The sequence below is a fragment of the Mustelus asterias genome, chromosome 2 (assembly GCF_964213995.1).
Source record: "Mustelus asterias chromosome 2, sMusAst1.hap1.1, whole genome shotgun sequence".
Taxonomy (NCBI): domain Eukaryota; kingdom Metazoa; phylum Chordata; class Chondrichthyes; order Carcharhiniformes; family Triakidae; genus Mustelus; species Mustelus asterias.
Genome location: NC_135802.1, coordinates 74,601,061 through 74,618,731, shown reverse-complemented (window position 1 = coordinate 74,618,731; position 17,671 = coordinate 74,601,061). Strand labels below are relative to the sequence as shown.

The 17,671-nt window shown below is 42.7% G+C and overlaps 1 protein-coding gene across 4 annotated transcripts in view; it reads left to right on the top strand.

The window, feature by feature from the left end:
* LOC144508955 (uncharacterized) overlaps positions 1–17,671 on the top strand; it is a 94,402-nt gene that overhangs the window by 19,146 nt on the left and 57,585 nt on the right. For all 4 annotated transcript variants that reach the window (XM_078237190.1, XM_078237176.1, XM_078237183.1 and 1 more), the window contains exons 6-8: positions 6,060–6,196; positions 9,930–10,052; positions 16,345–16,411. In XM_078237190.1, coding sequence (XP_078093316.1) covers positions 6,060–6,196; positions 9,930–10,052; positions 16,345–16,411 — 327 coding nt within the window. The remainder of the gene's footprint in view (positions 1–6,059; positions 6,197–9,929; positions 10,053–16,344; positions 16,412–17,671) is intronic.

The following is a 17,671-nucleotide window of genomic DNA, read 5'->3' as shown; positions in this document are numbered from 1 at the left end:
ACTGATCACCAACCAGTAAAACACCCATTTACCCACCACTCTTTGCTTTCTGTTAGTTAACCAATCCTCTATCTATGCTAATACATTACCCGTAACACCGTGCACCTTTATCTTATGCAGTAGCCTTTGGTGCGGCACCTTGTCAAATGCCTTCTGGAAATCCAGATACACCACATCCACAGGTTCCCCATTGTCCACTGCGGACGTAATGTTCTCCAAGAATTCCACCAAATTAGTCAAACATGATCTGCCCTTTATGAACCCATGCTGTGTCTTCCCAATGGGACAATTTATACCCAGATGTCTCACTATTTCTTCCTTGATGATAGATTCAAGCATTTTTCCCGACTACAGAAGTTAAGCTAACCGGCCTATAGTTACCTGTCTTTTGACTATCTCCTTTTTTAAACAGTGGCGCCACATTTGCTGTTTTTCCAATCTGCGGGAACCACCCCCGAGATCAGCGAATTTTGGTGAATTACCACTAGTGCATTTGCTATTTTCCCTTGCCATCTCTCTTAGTACTCTGGGCTGCATTCCAACAGGGCCAGGAGACTTGTCTACCTTTAGCCCCATTAGCTTGCTCAACACTATCTCTTTCGTGATAATAATAGCTTCTAGGCCGTCACCTGCCATAGCCTCCTTGTCATCAATTTTTGACATGTTATTTGTGTCTTCCACTGTGAAGACCGACACAAAATACCTATTCAATTCCCCCCTCTGAGAACTAACACCGAAACCAAAGAGGAGTACCTCACCTTATAATCTGTAAGAAGTGTGTGTGAAGTGATGTGACCTGCTTTTCAGCAACTTCTAGTGGTTAAATACAAAATAAATCCCTGACACTCAATCTAAAATCAACACGTAACAATTTATTTATCTAACAGTGAACAAATTAACTAAACTGTTAACAAACTGAATAAATCCCTTCTAACTATCAACTATTCTCAAATAAAACAAGATTCTAATGGTATACTGTTCCAATAAATACAATTTCCACTCTAACAAAAATAGAATTAGTCACGCCCTAAATTATAATCCGGTTTTGTGTCTTCCGGAATATCCTGGGCCTTCTCTTTTGATTTTTCTGTCTGGAACTTCTTTCTTCTTTGATACCTTGGCTATCTAGATGGTGCTTTCTCTAAGACATAGATGGAGCTGTGAGAGCCAGCGATTTTCTCTCTTTCTGGGAGCTGTGAGCTGTTATCACTGGCAGGTGGCAGTTGCTCTCTCTCTTTGTCCCACTGCCGCCTTGACCTGTGATGACATTTCAATATTTCCCACAATAAGATTGGTCCTAGATTGTTAAAACCATCAGATTTAAATTTAATAGGTTCATGTTATCTAAGTGCCTGATTCAAATTGGCTAAATTCAAAAACCTGTTGTCTTGGCAAAAACTGCTGCTTGGTCTTTAGATACAAATGTTTCAGTTTGGGGCTCCCTATGTACTTCCATTTTTTAAACTCTAAGCACAGGAAAAGCACCACCTTTTAAAAGGACCATGCAATGCTTTCTCCCTATCATTTTACAATTTTACAAACACCAATCTACAATTACTCTACCCAACTTCGCAACAGTACCATCGACAAGGTGCACTGCAAGGTAAGCTTGCAAGGGCGGCACGGTAGCACAGTGGTTAGCACTGCTGCTTCACAGCTCCAGGGACCAGGGTTCGATTCCAGGCTTTGGTCACTGTCTGTGTGGAGTTTGCACATTCTCCTCGTGTCTGCGTGGGTTTCCTCCGGGTGCTCCGGTTTCCTCCCACAGTCCAAAGATGTGTGGGTTAGGTTGATCGGCCATGCTAAAATTGCCCCTTAGTGTCCTGAGATGCGTAGGTTAGAGGAATTAGTGGGTAAATGTGTAGGGATATGGGGATAGGCCTGGATGGGATTGTGGTCAGTGCAGACTCGATGGGCCGAATGGCCTCTTTCTGCACTGTAGAGTTTCTATGATTCTACTGCAGGAACTCCAGGTCCTTTAGGCAGCACCTTCAAAACCCATGACCTCTAACATTTAGAATAACAAGAGCAGTAGATACTTGGGAACCTGGAAGTTCCCCTCCTAGTCACCCACCATCCTGACTTGGAAATATATTGTCCTTCCTTAACTGTCATTGGGTCAACATACTGGATCTCCAGCACATACTGTGGGTGTACATACATCTCAGGGATTGCAGCTATTCAAAAAGGCAGCTTATCACCACTTTCTCTAGTGCAACTACGGATGGGCAATAAATGCTGATCTAGCCAATGGCATCCACATCCTGTAAATCTATTAAAAAAGATGTATCCAGGGATGTTGAGGGAAGTAAGGGTGGAAATTATGGAGGCATTGACCATAAGTTTCCAATCCTCCTTGGATACATGAGTAGTGCCTGGAGAATTGCAAATGTTCCACCCTGGTTCACAATAGGGTGTAAAAGATAAGCTCACAAGCCAGCCAGTTTAACCTTGGTGGGGAAAGTTTTAGCAATAATTTGAGACAAAAAGAGCAGCACATTCGATTGAGTGTGGCATCAAGGAGCCCCAGCAAAACTGGAATCAATGGGTATCAGGGGGCAAACTCTCCGCTGGTTGGAGTCATACCTGGTACATAGGAAGATGGTTGTGGAGGGTCAGTCATTTCAACTCCAGGATATCTCTGCAGGAGTCCCTCAGGGTAGTGTCCTAGGCCCAACAATCTTCAGCTGCTCCTTCCCTCCGTCATAAGGTCAGAAGTGGAGATGTTCGCCAATGATTGCACAAGGTTCAGCACCATTCGCGACTCCTCAGATACTGAAGCAGTCCATGTTCAAATGCAACAAGATCGGGACAATATCCAGGCTTGGGCTGACAAGTGGCAAGTAACATTCGCACCACACAAATGCCAGGCAATGACCATCAACAATAAGAGACACTCTAACCACCGCTCTTTGACATTCAATGGTGTAACCATCACTGAATCCCCCACTGTCAACATTCTTGGGGTTACCATTGGCCAGAAACTCAACTGGACTCACCACAAAAGCACGGTGGCTACAAGAGCAGGTCAGAGGCTAGGAATGCTGCAGCGAGTAACTTACCTCCTGACTCCCCAAAGCCTATCCACCATCTACAAGGCACAAGCCAGGAGTGTGATGGAATACTCCCCACTTGCCTGCTGGATGGGTGCAGCTCCAACAACACTCAAGATGTTTGACACAATTCAGGACAAAGCAGCCGCTTGATTGGCACCACATCTACAAACATTCAATCCCTCCACCACCGAAGCTCAGTAGCAGCAGTGTGTACTATCTACAAGATGCACTGCAGCAATTCACCAAAGATCCTTAGATACGGCCACTTTCATCTGGAAGGACAAGGCCAGCAGATAAATGGGAACACCACCACCTGCAAGTATTCCTCCAAGCCACTCATTGCCCTGACTTGGAAATATATTGCCGTTCCTTTGCAGCCACTGGGTCAAAATCATGGAATTCCCTCCCTAATGGCATTGTGGGTCAACCCACAAAACATGGACTGCAGCGATTCAAGAAGGCAGCTCACCACCACCTCCTCAAGGGCAACTAGGGATGGGCAATAAATGCTGGCCAGCCAGCGACGCCCATGTCCCGCGAATGAATTTTTAAAAAAATGTCACTTTGGGCAAGAACAGAAAGCCAGCATAGATTTTCTAAGGACTGGTCATATTTATCTAACTTGCTTGAGTTTTTTTGATGAAGTAACAGAGAAGGAATATGAGGTTAGTATTGTTGTGGTGTACATGGACTTCAAAAGACATTTGATAAAGTGCCACGTTTACAGTCTTAGAATAGAAAGAATAGAAACCCTACAGTGCAGGAAGAGGCCATTCGGCCCATCGAGTCTGCACCGACCACAATCCCACCCAGGCCTTACCCCCATATCCCTACATATTTTTACCCGCTAATCCCTCTAACCTACACATCTCAGGACACTAAGAGGCAATTTTAGCATGGCCAATCAACCTAACCCGCACATCTTTGGACTGTGGGAGGAAACCGGAGCACCCGGAGGAAATCCACGCAAACACGAGGAGAATGTGCAAACTCCACACAGACAGTGACCCGAGCCGGGAATCGAACCCAGGTCCCATGGAGCTGTGAAGCAGCAGTGCTAACCACTGTGCTACCGTGCCGCCCACGAGCTACCGTGAGCAAAATTGGAGCTCATGGAATAAAAGGGTCAGTACACGCATGAATATGAAATTTGCTGAGTAACAGAAAACAGAGCAGTGGGGAACAGGTATTTATCAGGCTGAAGGAAGGTTTAGTTTTTTTTTTTCTCCCCATATTGGCCCTGGGGTTTTCACTCTGGGTTTTCGCCTCTCCCTGGAGATCACATGGTCTGGAATGGGGGGGTGGGGGGGGAGTTAATAGGTTGTGATGAACAAAGCATCGTAGCTGTGAGGGACAGCTCGGTGGATAGGATATTAGGATGTAGATAGGCTGGAAAATTGGGCGGGGATCCTGGATTCAGGATTCAATCCTGGACCGGGGAGCGGCGCGGGCTTGGAGGGCCGAAGGGCCTGTTCCTGTGCTGTATTGTTCTTTGTTCTTTGTTTATAAATAGGGTTCCCTAGGGGTCAGTGTTAAAACCCCTATTTTTCTTGGTGACCCAGACTTGGAAATCCAGGACAAAATTTCAAACTTGTAAATGATGCAGAACTTGAAAATATTATGAACATTGAGGAGGATAATAAACTTCAAAAGACATGACCGATGGAATGGGCAAACAAGTGGCAAAACAAATTTAATCCAGAGAAATGTGAAATGTTTCATTTTGGTACTAAGAATAAGAGACAGTATAAAATAAAGGGGATGCATGTATATGTCACAAATCATTGGCAGGGTGGTTTGAAGGAATTGTTAGTAAAGCATGCAGGATCCTGGGCTTTATAAATAGGGATATTTAGTACAAAGACAAGGAAGTTATGATAAACCTGTTTTGGCCTCAGCTAGAGTATTCTGGGCAACTTTAAGGAGGACACAAGGCATTAGGGTGAAGAAGATATTCAAGAAAATGGTTCCGGGGGTGAGGAGCTTCAGTTAAGTAATATATTAGACAAGCTGTGGCTGTTGTGCATGGAGAAGAGAAGTTTGAGAAATTTGATAAAAAATTTGGACAGAGTAAATTAGGATAAACTGTTCCCATTGGTGGAAGGATCAAGAACTCAGAATCCACAGATTTAAGCTGTTGGGCGAAATAATCAACGGAGACATGACAAACGTCTTTACACAATGAGTAGTTAGGATCTGGAATTTACTGACAAGTGTGGTGGTGGGAGATTCACTTGTGGCTTTCAAAAGAAACTTGGATAATTATTTGAAGAGAAAATCTTCAGGGCTATGGGGAAAAAGCAGCGGAATGGGACTAGGTGAACAACTCGTGCAGTGAGCCGACAACATGAAGGTCCAAATGGCCTCCTGTGCTGTAACTATTCTGTGATTCTAATACTTCGTGGAGAAAATGTGTAGCAGAAGATTCTGTGGCTTGGTCAGTATGTAAACAGGACAACAACAAATGTTGAAATTTTGAAACAAAGCTTGAAAATACATAGGTCAGTCACACCTGTGAAGAGAAAGATAGGGTATGGTATATTGTACATGTATTTTTCATCAGAACCCAGACTGTTAGTGGTTGGTAACTAACTAATTATGATTGAAAAACCTCTAGTTCCCTTATAAGTTAGCTTCACACTGTTTCCAAGAGTGTAAAATTTAAGTATATTTAACATATTGAAAAATATTCTTACAATGGGTGTCATACAACTTTTTTGTTGCTAAGTCTCCCAGTTTCAAATGCTACTTAAGATTACAGTATGCAATTATTAGCATACAGGTGGTTTATGCATTTTATGAAATTCATTTGTCACTTTTAGTTGAGCTTGTTAACTTTTAATCTTAAAACAATGGACAAAACATTTTCATATAACAGCATTAAAAAATCTATTACTAATATCTCAATGTAATATCAAGACATCAATTTATTAGGTAAGCTGCTCATTTTATGAAGTAATCTCTTTGGAGGATATTTTCTGATGCTAATTCTTAAATCTGTAGGTCTTGACTATGTGGTTGAATATCGTAATGACCAAAATACAAATCCACAATTTGTCTGTAAACTGTGCTACTGTAAATCAGAACTCACCTGGTTTCTCCCCCACCTCCTTGGAGCTAAACACATGGCAAATTATCTGGTAAGTCTATATTCAGTAATGAATAAAATGCTTGATTGTGTGATCTCAATTGTTATAATTATGGAGTATTATACTAAAGGAGAATACAACTGCATGAATTAGAAATGTTTCAATACAAAGTACTTAGCTTTCTATTTAACAGAAGAGTTTCATGTTCTGAGATGATCTGAGTGACCCTCCTGGCAAAGTTTCTGCATGTAGGTTGGAGCCACGAATCTGTGATCAGCAAACTGTTTACACAAAACAATTTCATTGACCATCCATAACTTTGCTGCTTAATTCTCACTGAGTTCCATTCACTTATCACCCCTCACTGGCGGACATTAGCTCCCACATAACAACACCTGTTGTTTTATGATTCAAGTGAAATTTGACAAAGAGGGTCAAAGTAGAGAAAAGTGTAAAAAGACCAAATTAAAGGCTATCAAAAAGCACACAGCATTTTTAACATGATCAATAAATTGATAGCACAAATAAAAATAAATTGGTGTGATCTGATACGCATTACAGAAATTGAGGTTTTCGGACATTGGGAAAGTTAAACAGAAAGGAAGAGAAGGTTTTGTAGCTCTGTTAATATAGGATGAGATCACAGCAGCGAAAAATAATCTTGGCTGGCATTCTTCAGGCCCGCTGTGCTGCTCGAGTAGCGCAGTGGGCTGGGAGACAACAGCAGGGGGGGACCTTTTGTGAGGTTGTCCCCCAGGTGCTTTTTCTTTTAGCTCGTGCTGATTATGGAAATTGACATTTCCATATGACTAGCGGGCCTGGGATGGTATTCTCCGGGCATGGGGAGGGTGTGCCTTGGGCAATGCCAGCCTGGCAAACTGGCACTGCCTACTGGGCACCAAACAGTGCCAAGGGGGCAGGTCCAGAGGGTATGGGGTGTACTGGGGTGGGGGGGGAGGGGGGGTGGTAAGGCTTATTGGGAGCGTGGGGCGATCTGCACTGGGATCAGTAGGAGAGGGAGGAGGGTGATCGAGGCTGGCCATTGGTGGAGGGTTGGGGATAGCCATCGGTGTAGGTGGCGGGGTGGTTGGGAAGGCCAGCAATTAGGGAGGTTCCAGGGAAGGCCAGCAATTTTGGGGGGGGGGGGGGGGGGTGCAGTGTGCATGTGCCGACCTCTGCACTGACAGATTGGCGCCGCGCAATGGTCTGCTCAGCACTATGCTGTTGGCCTCTTGGGCGGGAATAGACCCTGTCCCATACTTTTCAGCATGAATCAGTCTGAGGCACTTTGTGATGCACATTGTGTTGGAGATTCATTCAGATAAGTACACCCAAAAAACAGGTGGGAAATTCTCCCGTTTTCCCACCTGTTGAGTACATAGTTTTGTTTTGGGAGAATCCCAGCCCTTGTCTCTGAAGACCAAATAATAGAATTGAATGGAGATTAAAAATAACAAAAGGAAAGCAATCACTGGTGGGAATAGTTTATAACTTATAACAAGCTGTACTGTAGGATTGAATATGAATTAAGAAATAACAGGAGCTTATAAGAAAGGTACTGCAATAATCATGGACAACTTCAATCATATTGATTAAATGGATCAAATTAATAAAGGTGGCCTTGACAATGAGTGCAGTATATTTCGGATAATTTCATGAAATAATACATTGGAACCAATTAGAACAGATTATTTTAATGTGTGTTGAGACTAATTGAGTGAATTAATACCATAGCAAAGGATCCTTCAGGAAAGAATGATCACAACATGATAGAATTTCATAATTAGTTTCTGGGTGAGAAATTTGTCTGAAGCCAGGGCTGACCGCAATTACAAAGGCAAGAAGATAGTAGTGCAAATTATTGCAAATGCTAGAAATTTGGAATCAAAGCAAAAAATATAGGTAAAACTCTGCAGCTCATGGCACAGTTGTAGAAAGAATTAATATTTGAAGCCGAATGATCTTTCATCATACTGCTTTGAAGATAGAATTGGCTAAAGTGGATTGGAAAATAGATTAATAGGTAAGATTGCAGATGAGATTTCTTTATTCTCAACAAAGCTATATTCCATTGCAAATAAATAACTCTATGAGAAAGATGTACTATTTATCCCAGTTAAAGATGATATCAAATTGAATAAAAAGTTGGACAATGTTGTGAACATTAGTGCTCAGGCAGATAATTGGAACATTTTTAGAAACCAGCAAACATGACTGAAAAAGTAATATGGGGAGAAAATGGATTGTGAGCATGCTAGGAAGAAATAGGAAACAGACAGTAGAGCTTCTACAAGTATATAAATTTAATAATGGGAAATGAGGAAATAGCCGAGTCTTTGAAGTATGTTCTATCTATCTTCACAGTAGTAGACAGTAGACGTAACCTAACAATATTGGGATATCAAGGGGGGGAAAGGGAAGGAGGAAATTAAGACAATCACTAGTGGAAAATAATTTGCAAATTAATGGGATTAACGAATGACAAGCTCTCAGGACATGATGGCCTGCATGTTAAGGCCTTAAATAAAGAGGCTGCAGAAATACTGGTCTTCCATAATACTATCATGCACAGTCAACATGGTGGATTTTTTGAAGATGTAGCAAGTTGGGTGATAAAGGGAGCCCTGTTGATGTAGAGTATTTGGATTTCCAAAGGCATTCAACATAAAAAAATAACTGCCAGATAAGAGCTCATGGTATGGGGTGATGCATTAGCATGGGTAGAGGATGGGCTAATTAACAAGGCAGAGAGTTGGATAAATGGTTACTTTCAAGTTGATTAACACACGGAATAGTGTTCGGGCCTTAGCTAGTTACAATCTATATTAATGACTTCTGTGAAGGACTTGAGTGTATTATAGCCAGATTTGCATGTGTTGCAAAGATAGGTGAGAAGGTGAAGAGGACAAAGGAGTATAGATGGATTAAGCAAATTGAGTTTATTAAATTGAGATCCTGAGAGAACTTGACAGGGTAGATGCTGAGATAATGCTACACTCATGGGGAAATCCAGAACCAGAATAACAGGTCTCCTTTTCAAGATGGAGATGAGGCAGAATTTCTTCTCTGAAGATCATGAATCTTTGGAATTCTCAACTCCAAGAGCTGTAGAGATTGAGTCATTGAATATATTCAATGACTCAGAGATAGATTTTTGAATTGAGTTGAGGCTAGGATCAGATCAGCTGTGATCTTACTGAATGCCGAACAGGCTTGAGTCATCATGTGGGATACTCTTGCTTGTATTTCTTATGTTCCTCTTGCCTTCCTATCTCTATAACCTACCCTAGCTGTATAACCCCCCAAGATCTTTGTGCTGCTCTCCAATTCTGAACTTGTGCGCAATTCCAATTTTCCAGAATTTCTCTAGTGTCTATGCCTTTAACTGCTTAGGCATTAAGCTCTGGAATTCACTCTGTAAACCTCTCTCTGCCTGTCCACTTCTCCTTTAGACCATACTTAAATCTATCTCTTTAACCAAGTTTTTTGTTACTCACCTGAATATCAACATATGTGACTGGGTAACAAATTTCATCTGACAATGCTACTTTGAAACATCTTAGGATATTTTAATAAATTGAAGGTCCTAATTAAATGCAAGTTGTTTTTGATATACTTTGGCTAATCAGTGTCCAAGCCTTAAGTGTGATGCTAGCAGTAAAAAAAAAGTACCGAGTACTCCGTTGCTTTAGCATGAAGCACTTTTTTCAATCAGTACAATCCTGTTATCAAAATTGATCAGTGTTGGAAGGTTGACATTCAGTAACATAGTGCTTGTTTTCAGGAAAAGCATCATCCATATATTCTTAAGTATGAGGGAGAAAAACTAAAACCCTCTGAATGGAAAGAATTTGTCTTCAGAAAAGCACTGGAAATTGAAAAAACAGATGGCAGAGGAAAGGTGAAGGTAGGTACAAATCTACTTGTAGGTTGTTTATATACAAATTATCCCGTAAACAACAAGAACTTGCAGCAAGGAACATAGAGGCAGTATTTCTTTAAGACTGTTTTTCAAGGTACCCAAGTGACTCTTGGTTGCAGCTAGTCAGTTATTTTGCCTTTCTATCTGCCATGATCATGAAGTTGCAATGGCTATAATCTTCGTGACTTCCTGTATGAATTAGGCCTGCTTTATTCTCTATTGATTTCATATCTTTGAGAGGAACTGATCGATCATAGCTTTGACTCTCAAGTTTCCAACACACTTCTCTATCCAATAAACACTATGAACACCAAACTACGCTGTCAATGATGTGGAGATGCCAGCGTTGGACTGAAGTGGGTACAGTAAGAAGTCTCATAACACCAGGTTAAAGTCCAACAGGTTTATTTGGTATCACGAGCTTTCGAAGTGCTGTGAAAGCTCGTGATACCAAATAAACCTGTTGGACTTTAACCTGGTGTTGTGAAACTTCTTACTGTACACTGCCAATGTCATTCATGTGTTTCATAGAATCAACTCATTGTGCTTGAGCACTCTTTGAAAGAATGGTTTACTTTGATGTGCATTACATGCTTTGTGACTAAGGCAAAATACAACCGATGTTGGAAATGTGAAAATAAAAACAAAAATTCTACATGTCCTCAGCAGGTCGAATGTCATCTGAGAGAAAAGACAATTAACTTTTCAGATTGAATACCTTTCATCAGTTTGGAAAACTTAAGAAATATAACAAATTCCATACAAAGGTAGGGTGGAAAGAACAGAAGGAAGCTCGAAAGGGAAGCTTTGTGATAGGATTGAAGGCATGAGTCATTAGCTGACAAAAAGGGATGATGGTGTAAACCAAAAGTAACTGGTAATGTGGCAAGTAAATAAACTAAAGTTGGGTCTGCAGTCATTGCAAATGATCACCAATCATTACCAGTAACTGATGTTTGGAAAAAAATGGGGGTGGTGGACATGATCTGAAATCTTTGAACTCCGTATTGAGTCTGGAAGGCTGTAAAGTGCTGAATTGAAAGATGAGGTGTTGTGGGTAGGGGAGGGAGTGTTGGTGATTCAGAAGTGGACCAGAATGTTTCAAATGGTTCCTTAGGAATGTTGAAAGGGACAGTAGTGGGGGGAGAATATTTGGTGGTGACGAAAATGGCAGTTAATTTGTTGAATATAGAGACTGGTGGAATTTTAGGTAAACAAGACTCGTGGTTCTGGAAGGTACAGAAGCACAAAACATGCACTATTTTGTATAGCTGTTATCTTTGTGCTTTTGTGTCTCGGTTTCTCTGGCCTTTCCCCATAAGGAAAGTCTTATTCCTTAAAACTTAATGGATATCCTTCCTAAACTGAAGTACCCTTTACTCAGCACAATATTCCAATACTGGAATAATGTATTCATTCTGTGCCATTATTTGATACAACAGAAGATTCCACATGCAAAGCTGCAAAAACTTCCTATGTCTTTGCAAAATCTACAGCCTCACCTTTCCCTGCATTGGGTTTCATCTGACGTCGATGTTACCTTTAATCTGTATCTTCTGTTTACTGACTCTTCCGTCACTGGAACTAGTTTCTCCTTTTTTAATCTTTCATAACCATTCATAATTTTGAACATCTACATTAAATTTTCAGTTAAACAACTTTGTTCTGAGGAGAATAACCCTAGCTTCTATGATATCTCTATGCCATAGAATTTGGTACCATTCTAGTACCTCTCCTCTGCACCCTCTGTGCATCCTTGACATCTTGAAGTGTGGTGTCCAGAATGGGCTGCAATATGCCAAATGGGGTCTAAAAAGATTTGTAAATTTTACCATAACTTCCTTACTTTTGTACTCTGATTCTGTGCATAAAACTAAGGATCCAATATGCTTTTTAACAGCCTTCTCAACTTGTCCTGCCACCTGTAAAGATTTATGTAGCACATTGGCAGATTTCTCTGTTTCTGCATTCCTTATAAAATTATAACAATTTATAGTGCACGTATTGTTCTTATCAGAACCCATTACTTCACATTTCTCTGCATTAAATTTCATCAGCCACATGTCTACCCATTTTACCTGTTGTGTATGTCATTCTGATTGTCTATTACTATCCTCCTTTTTTTTTAATACCAGTGTTAATCGGGGACTCGACAGTAAGGGGGTCGGACAGGCGTTTTTGCGGAGGCAGGTGGGAGCCTCGGATGGTGGTCTGCTTCCCTGGGGCCGGGATCCAGGATGTCGTTGGTCGTGTCCCAGAAATCCTGAAGTGGGAGGGAGAGGAGCCAGAGGTAGCGGTACATATTGGTACCGCTGATGTGGGAAGGAAGGGGGAAGGGGTCATGAAAAGAGAGTATAGGGAATTAGGGAGACAGCTGAGAAGGAGGAAAGCAAAGGTAGTAATCTCAGGATTGCTGCCTGTGCCACGGGAAGGTGAGGGCAGGAATGGAGTGAGGTGGAGGATGAATGTGTGGCTGAGGAACTGGTGCAGGGGGCAGGGATTCAGGTTCCTGGACCATTGGGACCTCTTTAGGGGCAGGTGTGACCTGTGCACAAAAAACGGATGGCACTTGAATCCCAGGGGGACCAATATCCTGGCGGGAAGGTTGGCTAAGGCTACTGGGGAGGGTTTAAACTAGATAGGTTGGGGGGAGAGGATCGAGACGAGGTGACTGGGAGCGAGGAAGTTAGCTCGCAAACAGAGAAGAGTTATAGACAGTGCAAGAGGGAGGATGGACGGGGGATAGAGATGGGGAGAGCTCAGACCAAAGGATTGAGATGTGTTTACTTTAATGCCAGGAGTATAGTGAATAAAGGGGATGAGCTCAGAGCGTGGATCGATGCCTGGAAGTGTGATGTGGTGGCCATTACGGAGACTTGGATGTCTCAGGGACAGGACTGGATACTCCAGGTGTCGGGATTCAGATGTTTCAGGAAGGACAGGGAGGGAGGCAAGAGAGGGGGTGGAGTGTCACTGCTGATCAGGGATAGTGTCACAGCTGTAGAGAAGGTGTATGCTGTGGAGGGATTGTCCACAGAGTCTCTGTGGGTGGAAGTTCGGAGTGGGAAGGGGTCGATCACTTTGCTGGGAGTTTTCTATAGGCCGCCCAATAGTAACAGGGAGGTGGAGGAGCAGATAGGGAAACAGATCCTGGAGAGATGCAATAATAGCAGAGTTGTTGTGATGGGAGACTTTAATTTCCCAAACATAGATCGGAATATCCCTAGGGTAAGGGGATTGGATGGGGAGGAGTTCGTTAGGTGTGTGCAGGAGGGTTTCCTAACACAGCATGTGGACAAGCCTACAAGAGGAGAGGCTGTACTTGATCTGATACTGACCAATGAACCTGGACAGGTGTCAGATCTCTCAGTGGGAGAGCATCTTGGGGATAGCGATCATAGCTCTATCTCCTTTATGCTTGCATTGGAAAAAGAGAGGATCAGGCAAGCTAGAAAAGCGTTTATATGGAGTATGGGGAAATATGAAGACATAAGGCAGCAAATTAGAGGAGTAAATTGGAAGGAGGTATTCTTGGGGAAATGTACTGAAGAGAGGTGGCAGTTTTTCAAGGAATGTCTGTCTAGAGTTCTACAGGACAATGTTCCGAGCAGACGGGAGGTGTTGGTAGGTTAAAGGAACTGTGGTGCACGAAAGCTGTGCGGGACCGAGTCAAGAAGAGAGCTTGGCGAAGATAGGGATCTAGATGAGTATACGGCTTGTAGGAAGGGACTAAAGAAGGAAATTAGGAGAGCCAGAAGGGGTCACGAGAAGGCCTTGGCAGGTAGGATTAAGGAAAACCCTAAGGCGTTCTATAAATATGTAAAGAGTAAAAGGATGAGACGTGAAGGAATAGGGCCTATAAAAGGTGAAGGTGGGAAAGTCTGTACGGAACCAGTAGAAATGGCAGAGGTGCTTAATGAGTATTTTGCCTCGGTTTTTACAGAGGAAAAGGACCTGGGTGGATGTACTGCGGGCTTGCGGTGGACTGAAAAGATTGAGCATGTGGACTTTAAGAAAGAGGTTGTGCTGGAATCTTTGAATGGCATCAAGATAGATAAATCGCCGGGTCCGGATGGGATGTACCCCAGGTTACTGTGGGAGGCGAGGGAAGAGATTGCAGAGCCTCTGGCAATGATCTTTGCGTCGTCGATGGAGACGGGAGAGGTGCCGGAGGATTGCGGATGTGGTTCCTATTTTCAAGAAGGGGAATAGGGATAGCCCAGGAAATTACTGACCGGTGAGTCTAACCTCAGTGGTTGGTAAGCTGATGGAGAAGATCCTGAGGGACAAGATTTATGAGCATTTAGAGAGGTTTAGTATGCTCAAGAATACTCAGCAAGGCTTTGTCAAAGGCAGATCGTGCCTCACGAGCCTGGTGGAGTTCTTCGAAAATGTGACTAAACACATTGACAAAGCGAAAGTGGTAGACGTGGTTTATATGGATTTTAGCAAGGCGTTCGATAAGGTCCCCCATGCAAGGCTTCTAGAAAAAGTGAAAGGGCATGGGATCCAAGGGGCTGCTGCCCTGTGGAACCAGAACTGGCTTGCCCAAAGGAGGCAGAGAGTGGGTATAGATGGGTCTTTTTCTAAATGGAGGTCGGTCACCAGTGGTGTGCCCCAGGGATCTGTTCTGGGACCCTTGCTGTTTGTCATTTTCATAAATGACCTGGATGAGGAAGTGGAGGGATGGGTTGGTAAGTTTGCTGACGACACGAAGGTTGGTGGGGTTGTGGATAGTCTGGAGGGATGTCAGAAGTTACAGAGCGACACAGATAGGATGCAAGACTGGGCGGAGAAGTGGCAGATGGACTTCAACCCAGATAAATGCGTAGTGGTCCATTTTGGCAGGTCGAATGGGATGAAGGAGTACAATATAAAGGGAAAGACTCTTAGTACTGTAGAGGATCAGAAGGACCTTGGGGTCCGGGTCCATAGGACTCTAAAATCGGCCCCGCAGGTGGAGGAGGTGGTTAAGAAGGTGTATGGTGTACTGGCCTTTATCAATCGAGGGATTGAGTTTAGGAGTCCGGGGATAATGATGCAGCTGTATAAGACCCTCGTCAGACCCCACTTGGAGTACTGTGCTCAATTCTGGTCGCCTCATTACAGGAAGGATGTGGAAAAGATTGAAAGGGTGCAGAGGAGATTTACAAGGATGTTGCCTGGATTGAGTGGCATGCCTTATGAGGATAGGCTGAGGGAGCTCGGTCTTTTCTCCTTGGAGAGACGTAGGATGAGAGGAGACCTAATAGAGGTATATAAGATGTTGAGAGGCATAGATCGGGTGGACTCTCAGAGGTGTTTTCCCAGGGTGGAAATGGCTGCTACGAGAGGACACAGGTTTAAGGTGCTGGGGTGTAGGTACAGGGGAAATGTTCGGGGGAAGTTTTTCACACAGAGGGTGGTGGGCGAGTGGAATCGGCTGCCGTCAGTGGTGGTGGAGGCAAACTCAATAGGGTCTTTTAAGAGACTCCTGGATGAGTACATGGGACTTAATAGGATGGAGGGTTATAGGTAGGCCTAAAAGGTAGGGATATGTTCGGCACAACTTGTGGGGCCGAAGGGCCTATTTGTGCTGTAGTTTTTCTATGTTCCTTTCTATGTTTCTATAACCAAGTATCATGTCGTCTGCAAACTTTGAAATTATGTCCTGGATACCCTCATCCAGGTTGTTAATATAAATCTTAAAGAATAATGGTCCTAATGCTACCTCTTGAAGGCTAACACTGCATACTTCCAGTCTGAAAAATTACTGATCACTACTCTTATACAACCTGTCTGTTAACCAATTTTGTGATCATGCCGGCACTGTCTCTTAATAGTAGCAGCACCACCATCAACCCTCCGTTGCTTCGTCAGATAGTTAAGGTAAAAAATACCTTTGATTATGTTGGCAGCACAATTAAATGATAAATGGCATTTGCTGTGCTGGAAGCTTGTGCCTTGCCTTTGTACTGATATGCAGGGCTCCCCCATCATTCAGGATAGGGTTATCTGCAGAACCTCCTACAGTTAGTTGTTTAATTGCCCACCACCATTGTGGGCAATAGATGTTGCAAAACTGCAGAGTCTATATCTAATCTGTTGGTTGTGGGATCACTTAGCTTTGTCTATTGCATACTTCAGCTGTTTGGCATGCAAGTAGTCCTATATTGTAACTTCACCAGGTGGACAGGTTGTAGTTAAACGTAAAAACTAAAGACTTTTGCAATGGATTTGTCTGATGTAGGTAAAAATGTTTTCTCAACTAAACTATTTGTTATATTTTAAATTTCAGGTTGTCCTAGAGAAAATTGATACAAAGCCCAATGAGAAAACTGCTGTAAAAAGGGTTGCAGGAAAACGTAAGTTATTGGCATAATTAAGCGATCAAAATTAGGCATTGTAAGCAATATGGATTCAGTTTTTCATTCTCCTTGCACAATAATGTTGTCCATCCAACTGCCAAAGCAGATTGCTATGTATCTCTTCTCCGAACCAAAATTTGTCCAGGCCTTTACTATCTTTGAAAGTTTGCTTTGATTTTCAGTAATTGAGTTGCCTATGTCCTAATTTCTTCTAATATTTTAACTGTTAAGCTTTTTGTTTTCTCTACATGGTGGGTATATACCAGTCTGCAATGGTCCAGTCTGGAATGATTAGGACCAAGTCATTCCTAGATTTTGGAATTTGATGGAACATAGATTGATGTTAGAATGCCTAACCACAAGTGTGAACTGGAAAGCAACAGAGATATAAATATTTACCTGATGCAGTACGAAAAAATTATAAAGCCATAATAAAATAGTTTTACATATCCAATACTGTGCTTCTGCTCCTGAAGTACTGTACAAAAACGATGTTGAGAGTTGTTCGAATCTGATGCAGGAAAAATAGGGTTGTTGTAGTGGGAGACTTCAATTTCCCTGGTATAGACTGGAAATCGCATAGGGCTGGGAGTCTGAATGGGGAGGAATTTGTAAAATGCGTACAAGAAGGTTCTTTGGAACAATATGTAGATAGCCCGACTAGAGAGGGGACTGTACTGGACCTAGTACTGGGGAATGAGCCCGGTCAGGTCTTCAAAGTTTCGGTAGAGGAACATGTGGCAAATAGTGACCACAATTCTGTTAGCTTTAGGATAGTGATGGAAAAGGATGAGTGGTGTCCCAAGGGTAAGGTGTTGGATTGGGGGGAAGGCTAACTTTAGTGGGATTGGGCAGAAATTGGCAGCTGTTGATTGGGAGAGGCTGTTTGAGGGTAAATCCACATCTGGCATATGGGAATCTTTTAAGGAACAGTTGTTAGGGCTGCAGGATAGACAAGTGCCTGTAAAAAAGAAGGGTAGGATTCAAGAACCGTGGATAACCAGGGAAATTGAGGGATTGGTCAAAAGGAAAAGAGAGGCGTACGTTAGGTCCAGGCAGCTAAAAACGGAGGGAGCTCTGGAGGAATACAAAGAAAGTAGGAAAGAACTCAAACGAGGAATTAGAAGGGCAAAAAGGGGTCACGAAATGTCCTTGGCAGACAGGATTAAGGAGAATCCCAAGGCATTTTATTCATACGTTAGGAACAAAAGGGTTGTCAGGGAAAAAATCGGACCCCTCAGGGACAAAAGTGGGAAA